The sequence below is a fragment of the Lithobates pipiens genome, unplaced genomic scaffold, assembly GCF_037356315.1.
Source record: "Lithobates pipiens isolate NorthernLeopardFrog02 unplaced genomic scaffold, aLitPip1_a1.2 Scaffold_8, whole genome shotgun sequence".
Lineage (NCBI taxonomy): Eukaryota > Metazoa > Chordata > Amphibia > Anura > Ranidae > Lithobates > Lithobates pipiens.
The window spans coordinates 660,098,762-660,125,439 of NW_027507903.1; the positions used below are offsets into that span (position 1 = coordinate 660,098,762).

General features: G+C 45.6%; 1 protein-coding gene and 1 pseudogene across 1 annotated transcript; both read left to right on the forward strand.

The window, feature by feature from the left end:
- The window catches only part of LOC143962487 (NACHT, LRR and PYD domains-containing protein 3-like), a 108,561-nt pseudogene that overhangs the window by 57,150 nt on the left and 24,733 nt on the right, over positions 1 to 26,678 (forward strand).
- Positions 5,423 to 7,412, forward strand: LOC143961804 (E3 ubiquitin-protein ligase TRIM11-like). Its single transcript, XM_077471135.1, has one exon. It carries the CDS (start codon positions 5,442 to 5,444, stop codon positions 7,053 to 7,055), a length of 1,614 nt encoding a protein of 537 aa, XP_077327261.1. The 5' UTR covers positions 5,423 to 5,441; the 3' UTR covers positions 7,056 to 7,412.

Genomic DNA, 26,678 nt, shown 5'->3' on the forward strand with positions numbered 1-26,678 from the left:
CTTCCAATAACTCCTGCAGATGACAATTGGGCCCAAATAGAGAACAGCTATGTAGGTGGATTATAGCGGTATGTACTGGGTACAGAGCACGCAGACAGCACGCACTATCTCCTGCCACTACTGACAGCTCTATTATTAAAGCTAGATCACTAGCTATATAGGTGAGGTGAATATAGTGGTGTATACTGCGGTCAGGGCACAGACAATAACCACTACACAAGAGCAAGATAGGAAATCAGCCAAAAACGATTGGTGTGTAACTGTGTTGAAGGTACACAGAACACCCACTGCTTCAGATGCCAACACACTACACGAGGCCGCCTCAATGGCGGCCTTATATAGTGTGGGGCGTGCACTACACAGCCTGAGCTATGATTGGCCACAGGCAGGATGCCTGTGGCCAATCATGGCTCTCCTCGCTGCTGGCGCTGCGATTGGCCAAGCATGCGGGGTCACAGTGCATGCTTGGCCAATCATCAGCCAGCAATGCACTGCGCCATCGCAGTGCATTGTGCGCCACACGAATTTTGCCGCGAACGGCCCAAACGTTCGGAATTCGCCGAACGGCCAATGTTCGAGTCGAACGTACGTTCGACTCGAACACGAAGCTCATCCCTAGCGACAAGGAAGGTGACCAAAACGTCTGTCACCCGAGCATAATAACAGATGCATGATACACAATGATTTTGATCTGCTACAACATTAAGGCTCTATTAAGGCTCTGTTTCCACCACTGCGAGTTGTAATGCGACTTGACACATTTGAAGTCGCATGACAGGTCAAAACCCATATATTTCAATGGTGCTAGTTCTAATTGGTGCAACTCCAAAAAAGATTTTTGCACTACATTGTTCTGAGTTCAGTGCGACTTGTTTTCGCCAGTCACATGACATTGCATCAAAAAATGACATTACACCCCTGCGCGCCCATAAAACTATTGAGCATGGTGACCAATAGCTGAAAGTTAAAGATACATTCCACAATGCCACCTAGACTTACGTATTGGAGTTCACATGTCAGAGAGGGGGCTATCGTTACGCCCCCTAGGAGGCCACGGTGGAGACCGAAGAGACCCTCCCTTCTATATTTCCCCTTTCTCACCTTTCCTTATCTCCCCTCTCTCTTCTCTCTTTAGCTCCTCTTTTCCTTATCCCTCCCCCCCTCTTTTTTTTTTTTTTTTTTTTTCTTCCAAACCCCCATACCCTTACCTGTCCATCCCCATCCTACCCCCCCTCCCTTTTATCTACCCTTTTCCCCGTACGACCCTGACGGACTTGGTTCTTCTAGACCCTCAACACTTGCCAGTTCCTAAGGAACACCACATACTCTTTACCCGCTTCCCTGCTCCGGACGCCAGGGTAACACTTCCTCACGAGTAGACGACTACTTGCATGCTTATGGAAATCCCAGACACCACAGACTCGAGCTAATACTCTTCTAATTCCCCACGATGGACTCCTGAGGAGTCCCCTCTTAGATATCAATATGTTTCACTTTGTTCAGAGGTTTTACAATGCCAGGGATCTTCTCTATACACTACCTGTACCGTCATGAAGAACGATATTCATGAATATACTTAGAGTATGTTATTTCTTTGTCAAAAGATCTGAAAATACCTTGTTCGACTGTGCCCACATTCTGTTCGCAACATGTATTGTTATCCTCTACTTCTTTTTGAAAATAAAAATTTATTTTATGGGAAAAAACAAAAACAAAAAAATGACATTACAAAGTCGCACTGTAAATGGTGTGACATTGGGGTTGCAATAGTGGAAACAGAAACCCAAGCTATCCCCCTCTTTAAATAGATTTATATAGAAATAATACTTGGTTAATGGGTATATCTATCTCTTTGACTGTTTGTTTGTGGCCACGTGCCTATGCCTGTGTATATACCGAAACATGTATATATCAGGAGTTATTATAAACATGACCAATGTTATTTTGTTGGTTGTGTGGTCTATCTTTGATAAATTAACAGGGAGGTTTTTATGGAATTAGGATGCATCAGTAGTCTGTAAGAATGTAACTGTATTTGATCATAATGTTATTAAATATCATCTACCGAATATTATTTCTATATAACTTCTACACCAGGCTCTGTACATCATATACTAGGCTCTACATTATACACCGGGCTCTGTACATCATATACCAGGCTCTACATTATACACTGGGCTCTGTACATCATATACCAGGCTCTAGATTATACACGGGGCTCTGTACATCATAATAATTACTAGCTGTGCACACATAGTCCCACAACATGGACGCTGACATAACAAAAGTATTAAGTGAATCTGGGATCGACAACGTCAAGCATTCTTTTATTTTATCTGTGAAATTTTGACAATTCAGGAGTGCATGAAGGCCATGGAGGAGAGGCAAGGTCAGGCCAGGCTATGAAGGGGGTGCAGGAGATGATCCGTGCCACAGTCAGGGCAGTGCAGTCCTATGCCAGTGTTGGAAGCACACACAACTGTGCTTGAGCCCCTCCCTCTGCCCGGTCTTTACCCCCACCTATGCAGGGCTCCACTGCGGTGGTCCGGAGGTGCCAGTCCGGTGCTGATCCTCAGCCATGATGCTGGCACTGCCTGCTGATTGACTTCTCCGCTGCTATCTCCCTCACTGACCCCAGCACCGCGATAGAGACTGAGCACTGACCCCAGCACCACGATAAAGACTGAGCACTGACCCCAGCACCACGATAGAGACTGAGCACTGAGCACTGACACCACACCAGCACCCAGATAGAGACTGAGCACTGACACCACACCAGCACTGTGATGGAGAGCACTGACAGCAGCACTGATACCAGCAACTCACTGCAGGACCCAAAAATATGACATCGCTCAACCTCTTCAAACAGGAAGGTATGGGCATATAGTAAGGAAGTGAGCCAAAAGTAGAAAAAAGGTCAGTGTGCTAGATTATATAAATAATTTATAGAGTTATGCATATACATGGTCTACTGGTCACATGTGTTGAATTCCTCTGAGATTTTTATAAACCTGAGGTAGTCAACACTGTTGTGAGCTAGGCGAGTGCGCTTATCGGTCACGATCCCCCCCTGCTGTGCTGAACATCCTTTCGGACAGGACACTGGATGAGGGGCAAGCCAACAGTACCATTGCAAATTGGGCAAGCTCTGGCCAGATGTCAAGCCTGCCCACCCAGTAGTCCAGGGGTTCATCACTCCTCAGAGCATCCACATTGGCCGTTAACCCGATTTAGTCGGACATCTGTCGATCTAGGCATTCCCTGATGCTGGATCCAGATGACACCTGTCGATGGGTCGGCTGAAAGAATGACCTCATATCAGAAGTCACCAACACATCTTCAAACCGCCCTCATCTTGCAGGCAGTGCCCTGCACCTGTGGAGCTCTATGGTGTGATGCAGTAGGGTGGCTGCCATTAATCTGCCCCCTAGAAGACATCCTGCCTTGTTGGAGTTGTGCTTCCTCTTCGATCAGGCACCCAAGTAGAGTTGGTGACCTCATCATCCCCCTCCCTCCTCGTCACTGGTGCAAACTTGGCAATATGCTGGGGCTAGGAGAACATGACTGCCAGTTTCTTGTCCTCCTTGGACACCCCCTCTCTCTAGGCTCACATTACTCCCTTCCTCAACCTGGGAACCATCAATCGGAGCCTTCTAATCACTGCACATCCTTCAGCAGCGTTTACCCGACACTGTGGTCGAATAGTTTGGGGGAATCCTCCGTGCATGATGGTGGGGCTACGGAAGGAGTGTCTGTGGACAATTTGACGGTCGAATAGGCCGCTTTGGCAGCTGCATTGGAAGGCAAACTACTCTGAGCCTGGGTAATAGCGGATGAGGACTGCTTTATTATCCACTCCACCAACACTTCTGTCTCAATAACACAGCCAGCAGCAGAGGATACACCATGTCCATGACCACCACTGTTGACACAGAGCCTGCTTGCCCTCTTTTAGTGGCCTGTGAGTGTCTGCCTCTCATTGGTGGCCTTCCAGACATGATGTATATTTTTGTTTTGCAACACCACACTACACTAATGTGTACACCACCAGAAAAGTAGTAGAAACAGTACACCGTGCAATGCACTGTAGATATAAGCTACACTGGATGCTACAGAGTGTGTGTCTCTATCTCTAATCTTGATCTCTTGTCCCCCTGATTGGCCAAAGACACCCTGTCTTTTGCCAATTATGACTCTCTTAGCAGAGCACACTGGGATTGGCCAAAGCATGCAGGTCAGGTGCATGCTTTGGCCAATCATCATAATACAGCAATGCATTATGGGGCGTTCCGCGGCTGCTCGAATTTCCCCATGTTCGTTCTTTGGCGAACACCCGAAGTTCAACCCGAACATCGAGCTCATCCCTACTAGAGGACCATGCAGAGTACAGTTTACTATTAACCCTTCCTGCTGAGCAGCTGCAGGCATTATCACGGTACTGTTTTTATAGCGGGCGTTCAGCTTTCCAGGGATAACAACTGATGGAGCTAAAAGCTGCTCGATTGTTATCCCGGGGGGGCGGGAGGGGACACTGACCGTGCCTCCTGTCCCACCGGGAGACCCGTCTTTGCACTTCCGGCTTCGTTCCAGTCTCCTAAATGTTACTCGGCTACCAATGGCGACGGATTTAAAAAAAAAAATACAGTATTTATAATCGCAGTTTTCAGCGTTTTGAATACTTTGAAGTGCAAAGGAGGGATTGGATTTTAGACCCCCGATCCCTCCATAAAGAGTACCTGTTACCACCTATTACTGTCACAAGGGATGTTTACATTCCTTGTGACAGCAATAAGTGATTTTTTTTTTTTTTTTTTTTTTTTTTTTTTTTTTAAAGAAAACACAATTTAATAATATAAATAAGAAAAAAACTATTTTAAAGTGTCCCGCGAGCTTGCGCAGCAAAGAAAATGCATACGGAAGTCACGCTAGCATATGTAAACGGTGTTCAAATCACACATGAGAGGTATCTCCGCATGAGAGCAATAATAAGACTGCCTCTGTAACTCTAACCTGGTAACCGTAAAACAACTTTAGATCATCCCAAGTGCCTGGTCTGCTCTATGGCAAGTCCGGGCCTGCTTATCACTATCATGTGAGGTGGAGGCAGAGACCGCAGCCCTATGTAAGTGTTTCCTTTCTTTGTTCCTGAAGACCATACAGAATGACAGAGGAGCAAAAGCAAAGTACATGTGTAATAATAGGGAGAGCAAAAGTTAGGTTTATCTGTTACTTTGCCCTAAATGACCCAGGACAGGTTTACTTTATATTGGTTAAGCAGTTGCATAGTACAGTGATGAGTCGGTGCAACATGAGGCTCTGAAAATGTCACCAGCCTTACTGTAGAAGAATGTTATGTTTATCTTATTTATGTCCTGTAAGAACAGTCAACCATGAATAATACTTTTTGTAATTTACAGAAATATCCAAAGGTCCATGAAACAATGCAAGAGATGAGCTCAGAGAATATCAAAGACTCCAACTCCACTCTTCAGCTATCAGCGATGGCGTCTGATGATCTGAGAGCTGAGTTGGAATGTTCCGTCTGTCTGAACATTTATACGGATCCTGTAACCCTGAGATGTGGTCACAACTTCTGCCGGGTCTGTATTGATGGTGTGCTGGATACACAGGAGGGGTCTGGAGGATATTCCTGTCCTGAATGCAGAGAGAAGTTTCCGGATCGGCCGGCACTGCAGAAGAACATGAAACTACGTAACATAGCAGAGACTTTCCTGTCTACTCAGCCAGATCAAGAGGAGTCCGGGGTCTTTTGTACTTACTGTGTGGACTCTCCTGTACCTGCTGTTAGATCCTGTCTGCACTGTGAGGCATATTTGTGTGATAAACACCTGAGAGTCCACAAAAAGTCCCCAGAACACGTCTTATGTGACCCCACCTTGTCCATGGAGAGCAGGAAATGCTCCGTCCATAAGAAAATCCTGGAGTATTACTGCAATGAGGATGAGACCTGTATCTGTAAGTTTTGTGTGACTGGAGAACATAAAGGACATGAGATGGAGTCATTGGATGAGGCTTCTGAGAAGAAGAAGAAGACACTGAGGAATGTTCTGCAGAAACTTCTGACAAAGCGAGAGGAGACGGAGGAAGTCCAGAGTCTGCAGGAACACCGGAGGAAAGTAGAAGAAGCCGCCGGTGATACCGAGAGAGTTATTGCCCTGTTCAGAGATCTCAGGAGACGTCTGGAAGACCTGGAGAAGAAAGTCCTGAGGAACATCTCCGGGAGGGCAAAGCGGATCTCCATCTCCATCCGGGATCTGGAAATAAAGAAGGAGGAGCTGTCCAGGAAGTTGCGTCACATTGAGGAGCTGTGTAACGTGACGGATCCACTGACTGTCTTACAGGAATCAGACACAGGTGACTTGTGTGATACTGAGGATGGAGATAATGAGGACAGAGAGAGACATGAGGAGCTCCTCCATGATGGTGGGGGTCGGGATGTGACGGGGGTCTTGCATACACTATCTGATATAATAACAGAGGTAAATGTATTCTATATACAGGAAGCTGCAGACATATTACTGGATGGAAACACAGTTTATAAATTTCTACAGATATCAGATGACAGGAAAACTGTATCTAAGTCAGATATAGACCAGAATTACCCCAAAACACCAGAGAGATTCCAGAATTATTCTCAGGTGTTGAGCAGTCGGAGTTTCTCCTCAGGGAGACATTACTGGGATGTGGATGTTGGATCAGAGAACTGGATAGTCGGGATGTGTTACCCCAGTATAGAGAGGGGAGAGGGGGAGTCATGGATTGGATATAATAACAAGTCCTGGGCATTGGACAGGGAAGATGATCAGTATAAGGTAAGACATGACTATGAAGAGATCCTCTTACCCCCCAATCCCTCCAGTAACCGAGTCAGGATATATCTGGATTATGAGGCCGGACGGATCTCCTTTTATGATCTGTGTGACCCGATCCGACACCTCTACACCTTCACCACCACCTTCACTGAGCCCCTCCATGCTGGGATATGTGTATGGGGAGGTTGTATAAAGATATGTGGGGGTAGGCGGGAGATGTAAGAACTCCGCCCACAGTCTGGTGATGTCAGACAAAGGAGTGGAATTCATTTCACTTCATTAGATTACCTGTCAGGTTTTTTTCTTCTATCCGGGGCTCCATTACAGAGATTTCCCCCTTACTTCCTGTCCCGGTGACAACATTTATCTAGACAGGAAATGAGGAAACTCTCCAACAGGAACACAGACTGAAATAAGAATGATATCTTTAGTATAATAAGGAAAGGGAAGGATTAGAGCCCCCGTCCGTAATTTTTTATGTCTGTATCTCTGTACAGATTTCTCGCACTCCTTGTATTGTCTCCAGGACAGGAAGTGATAAGAAATCTCTCTAAAGCTGGCCATACACCTATAGATTATCTGCAGATTTTCTATGGTTAGATGGAAAAAGTGTGAGATTCCTCCATCCACACAGTTTAGCGAGCATGAAGAAATCTGTTGCACTTTTTCCATCTAACCATAGAAAATCTGCAGATAATCTATAGGTGTATGGCCAGCTTTAGGCTGGGATCAGATTGCTGTGCAGATCACATGTCATAAATAAAATAAATAAAATAAAAATGCTGCGCTAAAGAGAAAAATACACTCCATACAGCCAAGTGATATAATGAAATAAATATTGAAATGTCCCAAAACATGTATCAAAAATATTGTGTCCGTGTATATATTCAGTGAACTCCTAAAATGTTGCAATGAAAAGAAAAAACACTTTAGTCCACTTCAGAAAGCACAAATACCCATCAACTTTCAGCACTGCTGGGAGAGAAATCTGTGAGGGTCCTTACCGGAACGAGTGGACTCCCTATGCAAGCGGAGTCGCACTCGCAAGCAGATTCAGCCCTCTGCGGGGATGGATGGATCTCTGGTTGTGTCGGGTCCGGTCAGCAGCATCCGAAGATGGACGTGAAGGAACGTCAGCAGAGGGCAGCGCGAGGAGGATCTGGTGAGTAGGCTCGTCTGTATCTCGTATGTTTGGCGTCTTCCGCTGATGAACTGGGAGTCACGCCAGTAAAAAGGTGATGAGCGTAACAGTGTGGCTAATGAATGCACCAATCTGAAAAAGATGCACCCGGGCTCGAGGCCACTGGTGTAAAAAAAGGAGAAAGACGGGCACCAGTTGTGAAATACAGTTAAAAAAAGCCTTTATTGCTTAAAAAGAGAACAAGCGGAATACTCCATATTACATCATAGATTATGCACAGAGATAAATGAAATATAAAAAAGCAGGCAAATTAAAACTAAAAACAAACACCCGTGCAAAGGGGTCACATGTAATCGTAATGGTATCAGCACATAACCGCCCTATATGTTTTGCAATACCGTCTTCCTGGGGCACGGGTGATGTACTGATCCATCACTTAAATATCTCCACACCTCGGTTCAAGCCTCAGTTTCAACCGGGCGCCATATTATGACACACATGGTCAACATAGCACAGGGGTGAACCAAGCCTCGGTGTGGTGATGGTTCCATAGCAACCATCCAAACATAAACATAAAATAGGCATTTCCACAAATGGAAACCTTTCTATATATAGACCTATTGATAGTAATCTCTAGTTGAAATGGATGCAAATATCAATAGTTGGTGTTAAATGGTGATTAACCTCCTCCCACCCGCCCTATAGCCGAATGACGGCCTTAGAGCGGGCGGGTTCCTTCGCCTGGACGGCCTGGTGTTTACTTCCGCAATGCGCGCCGCCGGGGGCGCGCATCGCGGAAGTATTGTATTCGCCGTGTCTCCCGGAGACAGGCAAATACAGATCGCCGTGAACAGCCAATCAAAGCGGTCGTTCACAGCGCGATCGCAGCTGCCAATGGGAGATGATCTCATATGTAAACATATGAGATCATCTCCCATTGCAGTGTCTCTCCCTCCTCACACAGAGACAGCGTGTGAGGAGGGAGAGCGATCTATGTGTCAGCCCAGTGCCATCTGCCAGTAGTGCCAGTGCCACCTGCCAGTGCCTGCCGTCAGCCCTAGTGCCGCCAGTGCCACCCGTCAGCCCCAGTGCCGTCAGCCCCAGTGCCACCTGCCAGTGCCACCTGCCAGTGCCATCCGTCAGCCCCAGTGCCAGTGCCGCCAGTGCCACTTGCTAGTGCCACCTGCCAGTGCCAGCGCCAGTGCCATCCATCAGCCGCCAGTGCCGCGTGCCAGCGCCAGTGCCATCCGTCAGCCCCAGTGCCGCCAGTGCCACCTGCCAGTGCCAGCCCCATCTGCCAGTGCCAGCCCCATCTGCCAGTGCCAGCCCCATCTGCCTCCAGTGCCACCTGTCAGTGCCACGTGTCGTCAGTGCCACGTGGGGTCACTTTGTGGGCATTTTCATTGTTCTGGTGCTCCAGGGCCTTCAAAACTGTAATAGGTGGTTGAGAAATAAGATGTGTAATTTATGCTCCTAGAACGCCTGATGGTGCTATTTCAATATGTACATGCTATGTGTTGGAAATATCTTATAAATGGACAACTTTGCGTAAAAAAAAAAAGCGTTTTCATTTTTTTCCACATTTTCACAAAACTTCTGGGAAAAAAATGAACCATTCAAACGACTCATTATGCCTCATAGATTATACGTTGGGGTGTTAGCTTTCCAAAATGGGGTTACTTTGTGGGCATTTCCATTGTTCTGGTGCTCCAGGGCCTTCAAAACTGTAATAGGTGGTTGAGAAATGAAATGTGTAATTTATGCTCCTAGAACGCCTGATGGTGCTATTTCAATATTGGGCCTCTGTATGTGGCCAGGCTGTGTAAAAGTCTTACACATTTGGTATCGTAATACTCAGAAGGAGTAGCAGAACGTATTTTGGGGTGTCATTTGTGGTATACACATGCCATGTGAGAGAAATAACCTATTACATTGAAAATTTTGTGAGGGGGAAAAAAAAAAAATCTTAATTTTGCAAAGAATTGTGGGAAAAAGATGACATCAAAAAGCTCACCATGCCTCTTACTAAATACCTTGGAATGTCTACTTTCCAAAAAGGGGTCATTTGGGGGGTATTTGTACTTTCCTGGCTTGTTCGGGTCACAAGAAGTGAGATAGGCCACCAGTACATCAGGTGTGATCAATTTTGTGCGATTCGCACCACAGCTTGTAGACTCTCTAACTTTCACAAAGACCAAATAATATCCACTAATTTGGGTTATTTTTACCAACGATATGTAGCAGTATAAATTGTGGCCAAAATTTATGGAAAAAAAATTATAATTTGCAAAATTTTATCACAGAAACAAAGAAATATGCGTTTTTTTTTTTCAAAATTTTCGGTCTTTTTTCATTTATAGCGCAAAAAATAAAAACCCCAGAGGTGATCAAATACCACCAAAAGAAAGCTCTATTTGTGGGAAAAAAAGGACACAAAATTCATTTGGGTTCAGTGTTGCATGACTGAGTAATTGTCATTCAAAGTGTGAGAGCACCAAAAGCTGAAAATTGGTCTGGTCAGGAAGGGTGTTTAAGTGCCCAGTAAGCAAGTGGTTAATAATCTTTAAAAAAAAAAATACAAAGAATAAATCCAAAAAGATTTTAAAATAAAAATTACAAAGATCCATAAGCTACACCCCAAAATCTGGTATCATAAGAAAAAGGGCTTTAATGATGGGCCTCATTACTACTATTATTATTATTAGTCACAATCACGGAAGGATATAACTAGAGCCTCAAGCGTTATCAATAAAGGTATTGATTTCCATATCGACATTTAGGCCGAAGGATCGGAGACTTATTTTTTAAATTTTATAAATCCAACTCATTTCGAGTTTGGCAATAGCCCTCCTCTTCGGCCCAGCCCCCCCCATGGTAGTTTAAGCTTGTCTAGTGCCAGATCTCTAATGCCGCGTACACACGACCAGACTTATGTCCGACAGACTTCCGAAGGAGTTCTGACAGAGTTCTGGCAGAGTTTTGACGGACTTTCCGAAAGAGCGGACTTGGCCACACACAATCACACCAAACTCCGACAGATTCGAACGTGATGACGTACGACTCGACTCGAATAAGGAAGTTCATAGCCAGTAGCCAATAGCTGCCCTAGCGTCGGTTTTAGTCCGTCGGAATAGCATATACACGAGCGAATTTCTTGGTAGGAACTGGGTCCGGCAGAGTTCTGGCCGAAAAATTTGAAGCATGTTCCATTTCTAAAGTCTGTCAGACTTTTGCGAATCAAAAGTCTGTTGCAGCCTACACACGATCGAATAGTCTGCCGGAATCATTCCGTCAGACTTTGGAAGTTGAAAAGTCCGGTCGTGTGTACGGGGCTTTAGAGACTGCCTAATGAGCAGTCATTACAGATCTGACACTACAGGTTCCTTGAATTGCAGGGGAACATTCCCCTGTGGCCAATGCCCTTTATGTCCTCGGATTTTGCCTGGTGCTATTGTTAAACCCCCAAATGGAGAGCTTTACACCCCTTACATGTCAGCTCATTGTGGCACCACTGGTGTTGTATATCTGATGCTCTGCAATTGCGGAGCTTTTTATGTGGGCAAAACGGTCAGGAAGCTCAGACAGAGAGTAGGCGATCATTCCACCAATGGCAAACTGATGACCGTTGGTCTTCACCATAAATTTGACCTCCAAGCAGTTAAGTTTGTGGCACTGGAAGTGGTACCCCCTGATGTCAGGGGAGGTAAGCGTGACAAAACGATACTACAAAGGGAAGCCTTTTGGATTAAAAGATTAAATACCATGGTGCCACCAGGTCTCAATGAAATCAATTCTTTCAATTTTTTTTTTTTTTTTTTATAAAAACCCCTAAATGACCTCTCTGTCTGGGCCACCTTACTGTTTTGCTCATTTTTCCTTTAGCATGTCCTCTTAGCATGTTTGCTGCCTCTCTGTGTTTCCATGATCCCATGTTATAAATGTACCGTATTTATCGGCGTATAACACGCACCCCAAGTTTAGGAGGGAATTTTAAAAGAAAAAAAAAACTTTTAGGAGGGAAGTTTAAGGAAAAAAAAACTTACATTTAAATGCCCATTAATGCAGCCTTATCAGTTATTGGCAGCCTTCCATTGCAGCCTTGTCAGTGTCTTTTTGTTTAAAAATGGTGCGGCTGAGATACAGAGCGGATGTCCTGTGTATCTTGGCGGCGCTCGGTAGTTCTAGGCTGTTCTCGACGGCTTTCGGGTATTTTCGGCTGCACTCGGCCATTCTCGGCATTCTGAAAGCCGATGAGAATGGCCCAGTGTGGCTGAAAATAGCAGAGAGCGGCCGAAGGTAGCCGAGAGTGGCCAAAAATAGCTGATGGCAGCCAACTGCAGCCGAAAATAGCCATGAACGGCCGAAGATAGCCGAGAGCAGCCAAAAATACCCGAAAGCCGCCGAGAACGGCAGAAGAGGTTAGATACAGCAGGGGATCGTCGTATAACGCGCACCCCCAATTTTCCCCTGATTTTAAGGGGGGGAAAAGTGTGTTTTATACGCCGATAAATACGATAAATCAATGTTCATCAACCTTGTGACATTATTATGGATTGCATATGTTGGAAAGTTTGTCCTCTTCATCCATAAATCTCTGTTCTATTACGCCGGTCTATGAGGAATTATGCATTTCCTCTTTACTATATATTTTGTTTTTCGCTATATACATATGTGAAATGAAGTGTGTATGTAATTTGTACAATTTGTAACTCGTATTGTTATTTATTTAATATAATTCTATATTGCGCAGTTTCTTTCCCCCTTCCTTAGTGCTCTTGGGGGCTTCAGGTTCCTGGTGTTGACCTTGTGCAGCGATTAGTAGGTTCCCTGGGGGTTAGGGAGACTTTCTTCCCTCCCCTTTGGGGCGGGGCTTCTTTTCCCCTTGCACATGTCCTGGCTCAGGTATCCCAGGGGCTATGGGACGGGCATGCAGGAGCGCGCATGCTGTGGATGTTGTATGCACGCGCGCATTGCGGGACCCTTGACCCCGTGATGCTGTGCGCCGAATCGCGGGGTTGGAAGGTGCATATAAGCGGGCATTCCCCACTCAACAGGAAGTCAGTGGCAACCCGGAGGAGATGTAATACAGCTTGTTGCGGACGGTAAGTCGTCGCTCCTGCCTTGTTACCCCCTTATGTGGTTGTTACACAACCATGTTGGACAACTTCATTTAACATGATTATTTATGCAGTCTCCTTTTTCCATTATTATTTCAGGCTGCAACGTTCATTGGTATATACCCAATGTGGCGGTGCTTCTTGGCTGCTTGTCCGCTGTGAGACACAGGCTGTATGGGTTGTTGGTGGTAATTAACCATCTTAATACCCTTATTAACCCTCTCCTCCAGGTCAGATATCCATACTCTACATCATTGCCCAATAGGTATTTGTGCGTATATTGACACGGATATGAATGTTTTCTGTTCTCGTCACTCAACTCACTTAAACACTCATTTTTCTTTTTCACTTTAGACCTCGATTTCTGGTTCTTCCTTTAAGATTTTTATCATCACATGTACACGGGGGTTTGTTTGACTTTCGCCTGCATGATTTTTGTATTTCCCCATCTATTCACCCTCCCACCTTTCCTTCACTCTCTATTCCATTTTTATTCACTCTGTTTCCCCTGCTATTCTTCTTTTTTATTTTGGGTATTTTATTTTTATTTAATTTTTTTTCACTTCTATCTTCCTTTTCTTTCTTTCCCTTTTCAATAAAGTTGTTTTTTTCAACTACTTATTTATTATTTTCTCCTTCTTCTCCTTCTCCTTCTCCTTCGTTTCAGTTAATTGTTTGTTTTTCCACACTTCACTTCACCCCCCACACAATTGGTGTGGATTTGGACACTTTATATAGATCTGGCCATCTCACTAATGGCAGGATCTATTTGTAACCTAATTTTTAACTATTTGGCAACTTAATATAATATTTCATTTTTCTCAGACACTGGCCTCCTGTTCATTTTCAATAATGACCTCCCCCAGTCGCCGTGGGAGACACTATTGGGTGACCTTTATGCCCTGATGGTACTGGATGTGGGGTAAGCAGCTGTTTGTTCTATGCATTGTTATCCCCAAACATCTTCAAAAGTTCATTGGCATTATATTATGGTATGTTTATATCTTTTCCAGATGTATTCTGTGTATTTCCTGAAGAAGCTATTTACAGTGAAACTAGTTGAAATACCATACCATCTGTACCTGTTTTTTAGTGATTCTTTTTTTGTATGTATTAATAAATTGATGTATATTTTTTATATATCTGTTTACACATTCATTTAGATCTCATTTTCAACCTGTACCGAGATAGTCCGTAAGCTCCCTCCTTTCTTGGTGGTTCTGGTCGGGGAACAGATTCCCAAATCTCTATTCCATTTAATTTCAGATGAAGGTACTTTGGGTATTTGCTTTATTTCATTTACACATATTGTGAGGCCATATACATTCTTCTAAATCTTTTGGGACATAGTTTCAAAAAGGTCATTATCTCCACATACATCAGAGAGAGATGTCTATTTCAGAGTCCCGTAACTCCTCTGCGGGTACATGACTGAAAACAGTCCCTTTATGTGTATTTTCCCCAGATTTCTCACCTGTTCCTGGCATGGATTCCTCTGGAGTGATCTCCTTCTCCAGATCCGATTCAGGCAGTCTCTGAGGTAGGCCTCAACTGCAGCCGCGGAGGCTTTCACGTATCCCACCTTCTTTTGGGTAGGTGCAGAGAAGTGGGTAGTGGTAGTGATGTCCACTGTTGTTCCTCCGATGGCAGTAACAGCACCATCTCCCCTGGGAACACTCAGTGTAGCAGGCTTTGAGAACATAGGCCTGGTCGTAGGAGTGAACGTAGCGGTCTCCTCAGTGGTGATGCCCGTGGCCCAATCCATCCGGGAAGGCACGAGGTGGTACGGTGGGTTGCTCTACTGTGAACAGGTACTCTCCGCAGTGTAGGCATCGGACAAAAGGGCGAGGGGTTTGCAAACAGTCCCTCGCACCTACTGCACAGCATACCCAAGGCCTCGGTATCTCCTGTCGTGTATAGTATGAAAAGACCATGCGGTTTCAGGCGAATTCCAGTGTTTGTCAACAATGTTCTAGGCAATCTGCCGCTTGTAGTGGTACCTCCAGAGAACATCCTGGACCCCATCGCAGACTGGATTCCTGGCATTCGGAACATGGCGGCAACAAGCAGATCCTTCCCTCTGAATGCTTAGACACACGTGGTGTTTCACGGAGCAAGTAGACGGAAAAACTCCTCCCACTGGCTCCTCTGGTCATGTAACTCCTGGACTTTTTTTAACTCCACCCACAGCTCACGCACCAGGCATTGATCCGCAATTAACCCCTTATGGAAAAAAAATATGGCACAGTCCAGAACCCTCTATTGCATAAATTCCCGGTGAACAGTTTCCTTGAGTTGCGAGGGGTGACGGCATATCCCGGACTTGAGCCCCCCAAAAGTAGCACTGACCCCAGAAGGAGCTGCTGATTTTTGTTGGGTTTACCGTTATCCTCACCTTTTCACTGTGCCCATCATAGGGGTCCCGTTAAAGAGTTGGTTAAAGAATATTGGCTCCGACACTTAGTCCTTTTTCCAAAGCTTTATTGAAAGAACATCAATTGCAATAGAGGGATGGAGGGTTAAGGGGGATTCAGGTACCCTGTAATTGCGGTTTAGAGGTGTCTCTTGATCTAGTAGACAAACCGCTTCAGAACTGGATACTGCACTCACCGGATAGGTCTCTCTCACTGACCTAGCAGCCAATGAGATGCTCGGTCAAAGTCTCTGCCACAGACTTGTCAATATAACAGAATCTTTGAGCAATCCTCTGCCACAGGAATGCACAACCAGCAACTTGTTTTAAAATTAAAGAACTGTCACACAGCACCAGTTTCTTTCAGCCAGTCCGGGGGTACTGGGTGGTAGATGACCTGGGATGCGTCCTCCAACTGAGTCTCCAGGCTCTTCTAGAGATACCAGACTTGTTGCTCGGTCCTCTCCTCAAAAGTCCTCCCCTGGATCCTCCAGTCGCTTGGCTTCTCTCCGCAGGCAAGACAGCACAGGACCACCCCTGGATCGGTAGGCCCCAAGACTTCTGGGCCTACACTTCACTTGCCAGGCCTCGGGCCAGCCGGCCCCGAGACATAGAAAAGGGCAGCACAATCCTTAGGCCAGGAGGGCCATGAGGTCGGGGGAACGAATAACCCTGAAAAAATGGTACCTGTACCTTAAGTACCCTTACCCAGAATGCACAGTGGGTAGACCACTCCCACTGGGCTGTTTCTGAGTAAAGGGGTACCCAATGCATTCAGCCTGTTGCATTTCCAAAACTTACCGGTGGTGACAGCGACACCCACGGCCAAGTGGAAACTATCACAACCCAGCTGAACTGGTACAGAAACCGGAACTTTGACATAATTAGTCTGAGCCAAACTGCGGCTTCAGACAAACTTAAATTTACAAAAATAATAGCGTCTGCTCATTAGGAGCCGGGCGCTACATATGCTCTGAAAAAGTAGGTGGTTTGGATTGGTGAAGGCAGCTCACAGCCTTTTGAAAATAGAGTGGAGTGTGGAGTTCCCCTTTTAAAAGCTAAAGTTATCCCATGGAAATCCAAGGGGTTAGAGGGGGAGGGGAGAGACAAGAGCATTGGAGAATGCAGTGTGGAGTTCCCCTTTAAAAGCAAAAGCTAGCCCATGGAAATCGTATACATTAGAGGGAGAAGGATAAATGCCCTTTTATTAGGATCTAGAGGAGTGAGATTCTTTTTACATAATTTTAACAAGGTGCCACATGTCACATGTTGGCAACGTAACACGCTAACATGACCTGTGTGCAAATCTCCTTAAAAAAAAAATACATAAAGGTGAACCATCGTAAATACAAAAGAAATTGGCAAGTTTAGAGCTGCGCCTGTTCAACCCACACAATTGCATGTACGTTGCTTAACCTTTACTAAGATTCTGGCCGCGCAGTGAACAAACGCATGTGAACGAGTGCAAGAGCCGCTTGCACATGCGCAGTGTCTACATTGATCTCACGCAGTTCTAAACGTACTTGCACGCACAGAAGGCTTGCTCTGAAAAAGTTACTTTCTCATTCTAATTTGGGCATATTTGTTACTTGGGCAGTTGTCACTAAACTTCCTCACATCACCCCATAATATTGGCACCTCCATCTTCTGTTAATATCGAATTGAATATGCCGTGCGCCATTGTCCATAGTGGCGCACAGATTGGATTCTCTCGTGCGCCGAGATCGCTATAGTAAATGGGGATTAGCGCTCTGTTCCTGGCGCACTGTTTTTGTAAATATAAAAAATGTGCGTTGCGCCTCGCCGTGCGCCTCTACTGATGGCGCACGGCTTTCATAAATCAGCCCCACTGTCTCTTCAGACTTTTATGTGTTTTAGAGCAATCACAGACCATCCTATGAATGTTATATTTGATACCTGTAGGGGGCGGTGCATAGACAGTTACCAAAAGTTACAAAAAACAGACGTTACAAAGTAAGACCCACATAAGCAAACAGTGCTAATAATAAAAAGAACAACCTACATCACTTCTCCCAGATTGTTCATGTAGCTCATACCCCCAACATAGACCCTCAGATTCTTTAGAGACCACCCTCCCAGCCTCTCCAAAGGGGATGACCACTGCATCTTGCCACCTCCCACCCGGCAACTTTATATAAATGCCCAGATGGTTCACTCCTAGGGGCGGGAGAGCTCCCGCTGCTTGTGCACAACCTCTAGGGCAGGCACCAGTGCACACTGTGATTGTTGTGTCCTTTAGAAGCAATGGGCCTGTACCATGTGATCACTGTGACCAATCACAACAATAACACTTGTAAACAGAGGCTGCATGTTATAGCCCAGCCTATGATCTGTTTCCTCTCACTGCTGCCACACCAGTATAGCCATGAACAGTGTTCTCAATCACCACCACACCAGTCCCAGTGTCACCAGTTACATTGTAGCCATCAGCAGTGTTCCTGATTACTGTCACACCAGTGTGGTGTTAATAGACCGGTGTACTCCTTCAACAGTCTTCTGATCACCACCACACCCGTATACTTGTAGTGTAACAAAGTCTATCAATCACCTTCAGTACTCTCATCCTGTGGGGTATTTCTGTACACTGTGACGATACATTAGCGCAGCAGAAGGGATTCCACCAATAACACGGACTGTTCTGTTGGGGAATTTCTTCTAACTTGTGGTTGAAGGAAAGAAAATTGTATAATCTGTGGCCTGCCTTAGAGGAGAGCCCACTGCTGCCTGTTCCATAGAAACTTAGAAAAGTACCTGCAGAAAAAAGAAGTGAGAAGCCTTCAGGATACGGAGAAGCGGTCATACAGGACAGACACACCCTGAAAGATTAACGAGATACTGAGAGGAATGCGACAAATCAATACACAGCAAACAAGCAATGCAGGGGGAGAATGAGGGGAGTTGGAGCTTCAGTGAGACTTCCTCTGGTGAAGAGTGAATGGTAACAAGCCCTGAGGAGAGCGCCCCCAGCAGGTGACACCGGAGAAGTGCGGCTCCTTACATTTGTCTCATTGTATGCTCTGGATCCAGAGGTGTTACTAGAAATGTAGAAGACCTGGGGGGGGTAAAAATGTGACACAATGACCAGTGTTTGTAGACAAACCAATGGGAGAGAATACAGGGACATCAATAAAACCAGAGTCTCCCGGTACTCAGAAGTTATACTTTAATTGTTGGGCCATCAGCAAGAGTCTGACAGACATGAATACTCCTCATCATCAATATTTTATAATATTCCCCTCTCAGCACAAATCTTCTTCCCCAACCAAATCCCTCCTTAAAACATCAATCCCCTCTTTCCCAAATCCTCCCTCCAATCACAAATTATTTCCTGTAACCAAATCCCACCTTCCAGCAGAAATCCTCTCCCCCAACCAAATCCCCCCTCCTAGTACAAATCTTTGCCCCATCCGAATCCCCCCCTCAGGTTCGGTTCACACAAGTGCGGGCCGTGCATTATGGTTCCAGGTGGGGGAATAACCAGTGGCGGAATTATCAGGGTCGCAACAGTCGCAGTTGCGACTGGGCCCTGGAATTCCATCACTGTCGGGGGGCCCCGGCGTGGTTGCTTTTCACAGGGCTGTGAGTGGAGAGCGTGTCTCATGTAAACAGCAGCACAGAGACACCGGCACTCCGGAGTGAAGTTTCATTTTCCCTTGTCCGCTCGCAAAACACACAGCTGATCCTGCTCCCCCTTCGGCCCCCCCTCCCCTCCTCTCCTCTCCTCTCCTCTCCTCTCCTGTGTTCTCCGCGGGAAATGTGAGCTTGTTAGCTTCACACCTGAATGCCCGCGGAGAACACAGGAGAGGAGAGGAGGGGGGGCCGAAGGGGGAGCAGGATCAGCTGTGTGTTTTGCGAGCGGACAAGGGAAAATGAAACTTCACTCCGGAGTGCCGGTGTCTCTGTGCTGCTGTTTACATGAGACACGCTCTCCACTCACAGCCGTGCTGACCCCTCTCCAGTGTGTAGACTCGGGAAGATCCCGCCGCCCATCAACATCCATAGAGCTGCTGATCGCTGCCTCTCCCCAGGTGCGTGGGGGGGGGGGGGGTGTACAGAGATCTGCTGGGGGCCAAGGTGCACAGCAGAGTCCAGCAAGGTACAGCGAAACCTCTTTAAGGGGGGTGACTGTCTAGGGACCCTAAAGTAAGGGGGGCTCTCTGGGGACCCTAAAGTAAGGTGGGGTATCTGGGGATCCTGATGTCCAGTACCACCGCCACCCCTCCTCCAGTGCCACCCCTCCTCCAGTACCACCACCACCACAACCACCGTGCTACCCACCTTCAGTACCACCGCCACCCCTCCTCCAGTACCACCACCACCCACCTTCAGTACCACCGCCACCCCTCCTCCAGTACCACCACCACCCACCTTCAGTACCACCGCCACCCCTCCTCCAGTACCACCACCACCCACCTTCAGTACCACCGCCACCCACCTCCAGGACCACCGCCACCCCCTCTCCAGTACCACCACCATGCCACCCCCTCTCCAGTACCACCACCATGCCACCCACCTCCAGTACCACCGCCACCCCTCTCCAGGACCACCATGCCTCTCCAGTACCACCACCCACCCTCTAGTACCACCACCGCCACCCACCTCCAGTACCACCGCCACCCCTCTCCAGGACCACTATGCCTCTCCAGTACCACCACCCACCCTCTAGTACCACCACCGCCACCCCTCTCCAGGACTACCATGCTGCTCCAGTACCATCGCCACCCTCCTCCAGTACCACCACCACCCACCTCCAGTACCACCGCCACCCACCTCCAGTACCACCATCCCCCTCCAGTACCACCGCCACCCCTCTCCAGGACCGCCATCCCTCTCCAGTACCACCACCCCCCCTTCAGTACCACCACTGCCACCCACCTCCAGTACCACCACCACCCACCTTCAGTACCACCGCCACCCACCTCTAGTACCACCACCACCGCTCTCCAGGACCACCATCCCCCTCCAGGACCACCACCGCCACCCACCTCCAGTACCACCACCACCCCTCTCCGGGACCACTATCCCCCTCCAGTACCACCAATGCCACCCCTCTCCAGGACCACCATCCCCCTCCAGGACCATCACTGCCACTCCCCTCCAGGACCACCACCGCCACCCACCTCCAGTACCACCATCCCCCTCCAGTACCACCACCGCCACCCACCTCCAGTACCACCACCCCTCTCCAGGACCACCACTGCACTGGTGACACAGGTTCCACTGGGGACACAGGCTGCACAGAAATGTTTTACTTTGTTGTACAGTGGAAAAAAAATATAGTATCAAAATCATGCTTTTCGGGGGGGGGGGGGGGGCCCTTCCTGATTTCTTGCACCGGGGCCCTGAGGTTTCTAGTTACGCCTCTGGGAATAACTTTGAGTTTTGTTCCCCAAATCCACCCTCCTAGCTCAAATCCTCTTCCTCTAACCAATTCCCCTGAAAGCACAAATCCTCATCCCAACACAAACCTTTTCCCAAATCTCTCCTCCCAGCAAAAATCCTCTCCCCAAAATCTGCTGCCCCAGCACAAAATGTGTCCCCCATCCAAATTCCACCACAAATCTCTATTCCCAGCATAAATCCCCTCTCCCTAAATTTCTTCTCCCAGCATGAATGGACTCCCTCAGAAATCCCCCATCCCAGCAACATTTCTTAATCACCCACCAAAATCTCTCCGCACAGGAAAAATCATTACCCTATCAAATTTCCCCTCCCAGCATAAAACCCCTCCCCCCTATTCAAATAACCCTTACCAGCACATATAATATTACACTGCCCCCCTACAACACATACTCCCCCCCCCCCCCCATCCACATCTCTCCTCCCAGCACAGATCTGTGTCCCCCACTCAATTCTCTCTTCCCAGCACAAATCCTTTACCCATCAAAATCCCCACTACCAGCAAAAATCAACCCTTCCCAAAAATCCCTCCTCCACCCAAGTCCTCCCTCCCAGAACAATCTCTCCTCATTACACAAATGCTCCCCCATACCCCGCCATCAAATCAACTTCACCCCAAATCCCCCCATCACAAATCCGCCCCCCAAATTCCATCTCCTTGCACAGATCTATATCCTTTGCTCAAATCCTCCCTCTAAACTCTCCTCCCAGCACAAATCATCCCTGCCAATCCTCTCTCTCAGCTCAGATCCTTTTCCCACCAATCCCCCATCCTAACACAAATACTCTTCCTCCGAAAAATCCCTCCTCCAAGCACAAATCCTCTCCTCTCCCAAATCTTGCTTCTCAGCACAAAACTTTTACCCCCCTCCTTCAGCACAGATCATCTCCCTGCAAGTCCACTCTCCCAGTAAAAAATGTCCTTACCCCAAACCCCAATCCCAGCATAAATCCTCCCTCCAAACCCACAGTCCAGCAGAAACCCCCTGGCAACCCAAAAGCTCAACTCTCAGCAAACATATCATCTTAAATTCCCCCAACCTATAAAAACCCTTCTTCCTTCCTTCAAATTGCCCCCTCCGGCACAAATCCTCTCCTCATAAATCTCTCCTCCTATCACAAAATAATATTTCCAAAAATCCTCCCTTCCAGCACAAATCCCCTCCTCATCCAAATCCTCCCCACAGAAAACATCCTCACCCTCTGCCCATATTCCTTCCCAGTACAAATCTTTACCCCCCCCATCCAAATCCCCCTTCCCAGCATCAATCCCCGAAATCCCTTCTTCAGAAAAAATCCTCTCCTCCCTTCAAACACTAATCCTGCCCTCCAAAATTCCCCATCCCAGCACAAATCTTTGTTCCAAACCCAAATCTCTCATCTCAGTACAAATAATCTACCCCTCAAAGTCCCAACTCCCAGCACAAATATCTCCCCCCCCCCCCCTCAAAATCCCTTCTCCCTGTGCAAATCTTTGTCCACTAACCAGATGACTCTTCCCAGTACAAATCCTTTCCTCAAATCCTCTTTCCAACACAAAAGACTCCGGCTCTTGTTGCTTCTCATTGGTTCCCATCTCCCCGCCCTCACACAGCTCCTGGGGAAAGATTGGTGGTATAGGTGGCATTCTATGCATTTATCTATTTTTACCAATGTTTTGTTTTGAAATTTTGTAAAATGTAGGGTGGTGTACCCACCTGAATACATCGATCTCCCGTCCATTTTATAGCCAGTCATCTATACGGTGCCCGTAGGCCAGGATTGTTTTCTTCAATTGTAAGTGGAACTTACTGGATATTATATGTAAATGTTTGGTGTCCCCATCCCCTTTTATTTTTATACTGGTTCATTTATTTATTTCTGCTTTTGATCTCCAGGGATCTATCTGTGCTTCTCCCGAAGAAGCGAGACTCCTCTGACGAAACGCGCCGAGACTCACCACAGTTGTCCTAGACTGTTGGCAATCATTTTCATGACAGATCCAGGTCTTACAGAAAGGTTTATTACATGAATGTAACATGTACTAATATGTTGATGCTTAATATATTTTCTTTTTTTCTGTATTACATGTTGTTTTTAAATGTTTGTTAATAAATCATTTATAAATTTTACTTGGCACATTTGAGGTGTACTCTTTAAAAGTCCCATGGGCAATTTAGATTTTTGTCGTGTGCATTTTCTTCTAATCTCTTTGTTATAGTGGAGTCATGAACACTGACCTGACCTGAGGCAAGTGAGGCCTGCAGTTCTTTGGATGTTGTTGTGGGGTCTTTTGTGACCTCTTGGATGAGTGGTCGCTGAGCTCTTGGGGTAATTTTGGTTGGCCGCCCAATCCTGGGAAGGGTCACCACTGTTCCGTGTGTTCCCCATTTGTGGATAATGGCTCTCACTGAGGTTCTCTGGAGTCCCGAAGATTTAGAAATGGTTTTATAACCTTTTCCAGACTGATAGATCTCAATTACTTTCTTTCTCATTTGTTCCTGAATTTCTTTGGATCTCGGCATGATGTGTAGCTTTTGAGGGTCATTTGGTCTACTTCACTTTGTCAGGCAGGTCTTATTTAACCACTTGACCACTGGGCACTTAAACACCCCTAATAACCAGACCAATTTTCAGCTTTCGGTGCTCTCACATTTTGAATGACAATTACTCAGTCATGCAACACTGGACCCATATGAAATTTTTGTCCTTTTTTTCACACAAATGGAGCTTTCTTTTGGTGGTATTTAATCACCAATCGTTTTTTTTATTTATTTATTTATTTATTTTTTGTGCTATAAAAGAAAAAATACAGAAAATTCTGTAAAAAAAAAAAAAAAAAAAAAAATGAATTTTTCTTTGTTTCTGTTATAAAATTTAGCAGATTAGTAATTTTTTCTTCATAAATTTTGGCCAAAATTTATACCACTGCATATCTTTGGTAAAAATAAGTACAAATTGGTGGATATTATTTGGTCTTTGTGAAAGTTATAGAGTCCACAAGCTATGGTGCCAATATCTGAAAATTGATCACACCTGAAGTACTGACGGCCTATTTCAAATCTTGAGACCCTAACATGCCAGAAAAGTACAAATACCCCCCAAATGACCCCTTTTTGGAAAGAAGACATTCCAAGGTATTTAGTAAGAGGCATAATGAGTTTTTTGAAGTTGTCATTTTTTTTCCACAATTCTTTGCAAAATCAAGATTTTTTTTTTTTTACTTTTTTTTTTTTTTTTTTTTTCACAAAATTGTCATATTATCAGTTTATTTCTCACACAGCATATGCATACAACAAATTACACCCCAAAACACATTCTGCTATTACTCCCGAGTACGGCGATACCACATGTGTGAGATTTTTACACAGTGTGGCCACGTACAGAGGCCCAACATGCAGGGAGCGCCATCAGGCGTTCTGGAGCACCCAGGACAATTCTGACATTTCTCTCCTACATGTAAAAATCATCATTTATTTGCTAGAAAATTACATAGAATCCCAAAACATTATATATGTTTTTTTAGCAAACACCCTGGAGAATACAATCGAGGTCGTTGCAACTTTTTATCTCGCACGGTATTTGCGCAGCAATTTTTTTCGAACGCTTTTTTTTGGAAAAAAAGTTTTGTGCTAAAAAAAAAAAAAAAAAAACACAGTAAAGTTAGCCCAATTTTTGCATAATGTGAAAGATGAAGTTGCGCTGAGTAAATAGATACCTAACATGTCACTCTTCAAAATTGCACATGCTGGTGGAATGGCGCCAAACGTCGCTACTAAAAAATCCCCAAAGGCGACGATTTAATTTTTTATTACTGGTTATATGTTTTGAGTTACAGAGGAGGTCTAGGGCTAGAATTATTGCTCTCGCTCTGACATTCGCAGCGATACCTCACATGTGTGGTTTGAACACCGTTTTAATATGTGGGCGGGACTTACGTATGCGTTCGCTTCTGCATGCGAGCACATGGGGACAGGGGAGCTTTAAAAAATTTTTTTTTTTTTTTTTATTGTTCATTTTACTTTATTTTAGTTTGACATTTTTTTACCCAAAAATAAATTTTTTTGATCACTTTTATTCCTATTACAAGGAATGTAAACATCCCTTGTAATAGGAATATGGCATGACAGGTCCTCTTTACAGTGAGATATGGGGTCAATAAGACCCCACATCTCACCTCTAAGCTGGAGAAGCCTGAAAGGAAAAATAAATAAATAAAAAGATTCTGGCTTTGATCGTATTGGCACGTCGGTAGAAACACCGGAGGGCGGCGGGAGGGGGTGGGTGTCTATGGCTGGGTATTGCAGGGTATCACCGACTATGGCTGGGTATCTCAGAGTATGGCGTTGCAGAGCATTGCAGGGTATTGGCGGGTGTTGCAGAGTGTTGCAGGGCGTTGCAGAGTGTTGCAGGGCGTTGCAGAGTGTTGCAGGGTAATGGCAGGGCATTGCAGGGTAATGGCAGGGCATTGCAGGGTAATGGCAGGGCATTGCAGGGTAATGGCAGGGCATTGAGGGGTTAATTTTCGGTGAGCAGCGATGTGTGCACTGCAGATGCAGCCCACATCGCTGCTGACACCGATCTCTTCCCCCTCCGCTGTACCGATCGGGACAGAGAGGGGGAGGGAGGAACCGGCGTCATAACATGACGCCGGTTTGTTTACAAGTGATCACTCCGTCATTTGACGGAGCGACCACGTGGTAAACGGCCGCGATGAGCGCCCGTTTACCGTGATCCGTGATGCGCCGGGTTCTGTGGACCCGGCGGTCACGGATGCTCTCGAGTGTGCGCCCCAGGGCGGAATTCTGGGAGGACGTCATATGACATCCTCCCAGAGTTAAACAACCGCCCTGTAGCCGTCATTCGGCTATGGGCCGGTTGTAAAGCGGTTAAGTGATTTCTTGACTGTGAACAGGTGTGGCAGTAATCGGGCCTGGGTGTGGCTAGAGAAATTGAACTCAGGTGTGATAAGCCAGTGTTAAGTTATGTTTTAAAAACACTTTTTCACAGAGGGCCATGTGGGTTTGGATTTTGTTTTCCCTTAATAATAAAAATCTTCCTTTAAAAACTGCTTGTTGTGTTTACTTGTGTTATCTTTGACTAATATTTAAATTTGTTTGATGATCTGAAACCTTAAAGTGTGACAAACGTGCAAAACAATGAAAAATCAGGAAGGGGGCCAACACTTTTTCACACAACTGTAAGTATGCAGGATAGAAATGTGCACTGACAAAAAATTAGTTCATTTTTGTTTTCGTTTCATTCGTTTTTTACATTTTTTCAGAAAATTCAGAGATTCGAAAATTCGTGAATTTTCACATTTCGATTTTTCAGATTTCCGAATTTCGGATTTACGAATTTCAGAATTTTAGATTTTTCTGAATTTCAGATTTCCGAATTTTCGATTTTCCCGAATTTCGGATTTAGGAATTTCAGATTTCCAAATTTCAGATTTCAGGATTTTTGGAATTCGGGAATTCAAAGATTTGAAAGTCCAAAAATTTTAAAATCTGAAAAAAAGAGAAAAAATCAGTTTAATTAATAACTAACTATTAAATTAACGAGTACAAATTTATCCAAAGTTATGAATTATCTGAAATAACAAATGCCGCATTTAAACAAATGGAACAAATTAAATTAATAAATAATAATAATAAAAAGGTTTTATTATTAGATTGTTACGTTCCATTTGATTAGATGTGGCATTCAGTATTTCAGATAATTTAATTTGTAACTTCGGATAAATTCATGGAAGTCCAATACCTATAATTTAT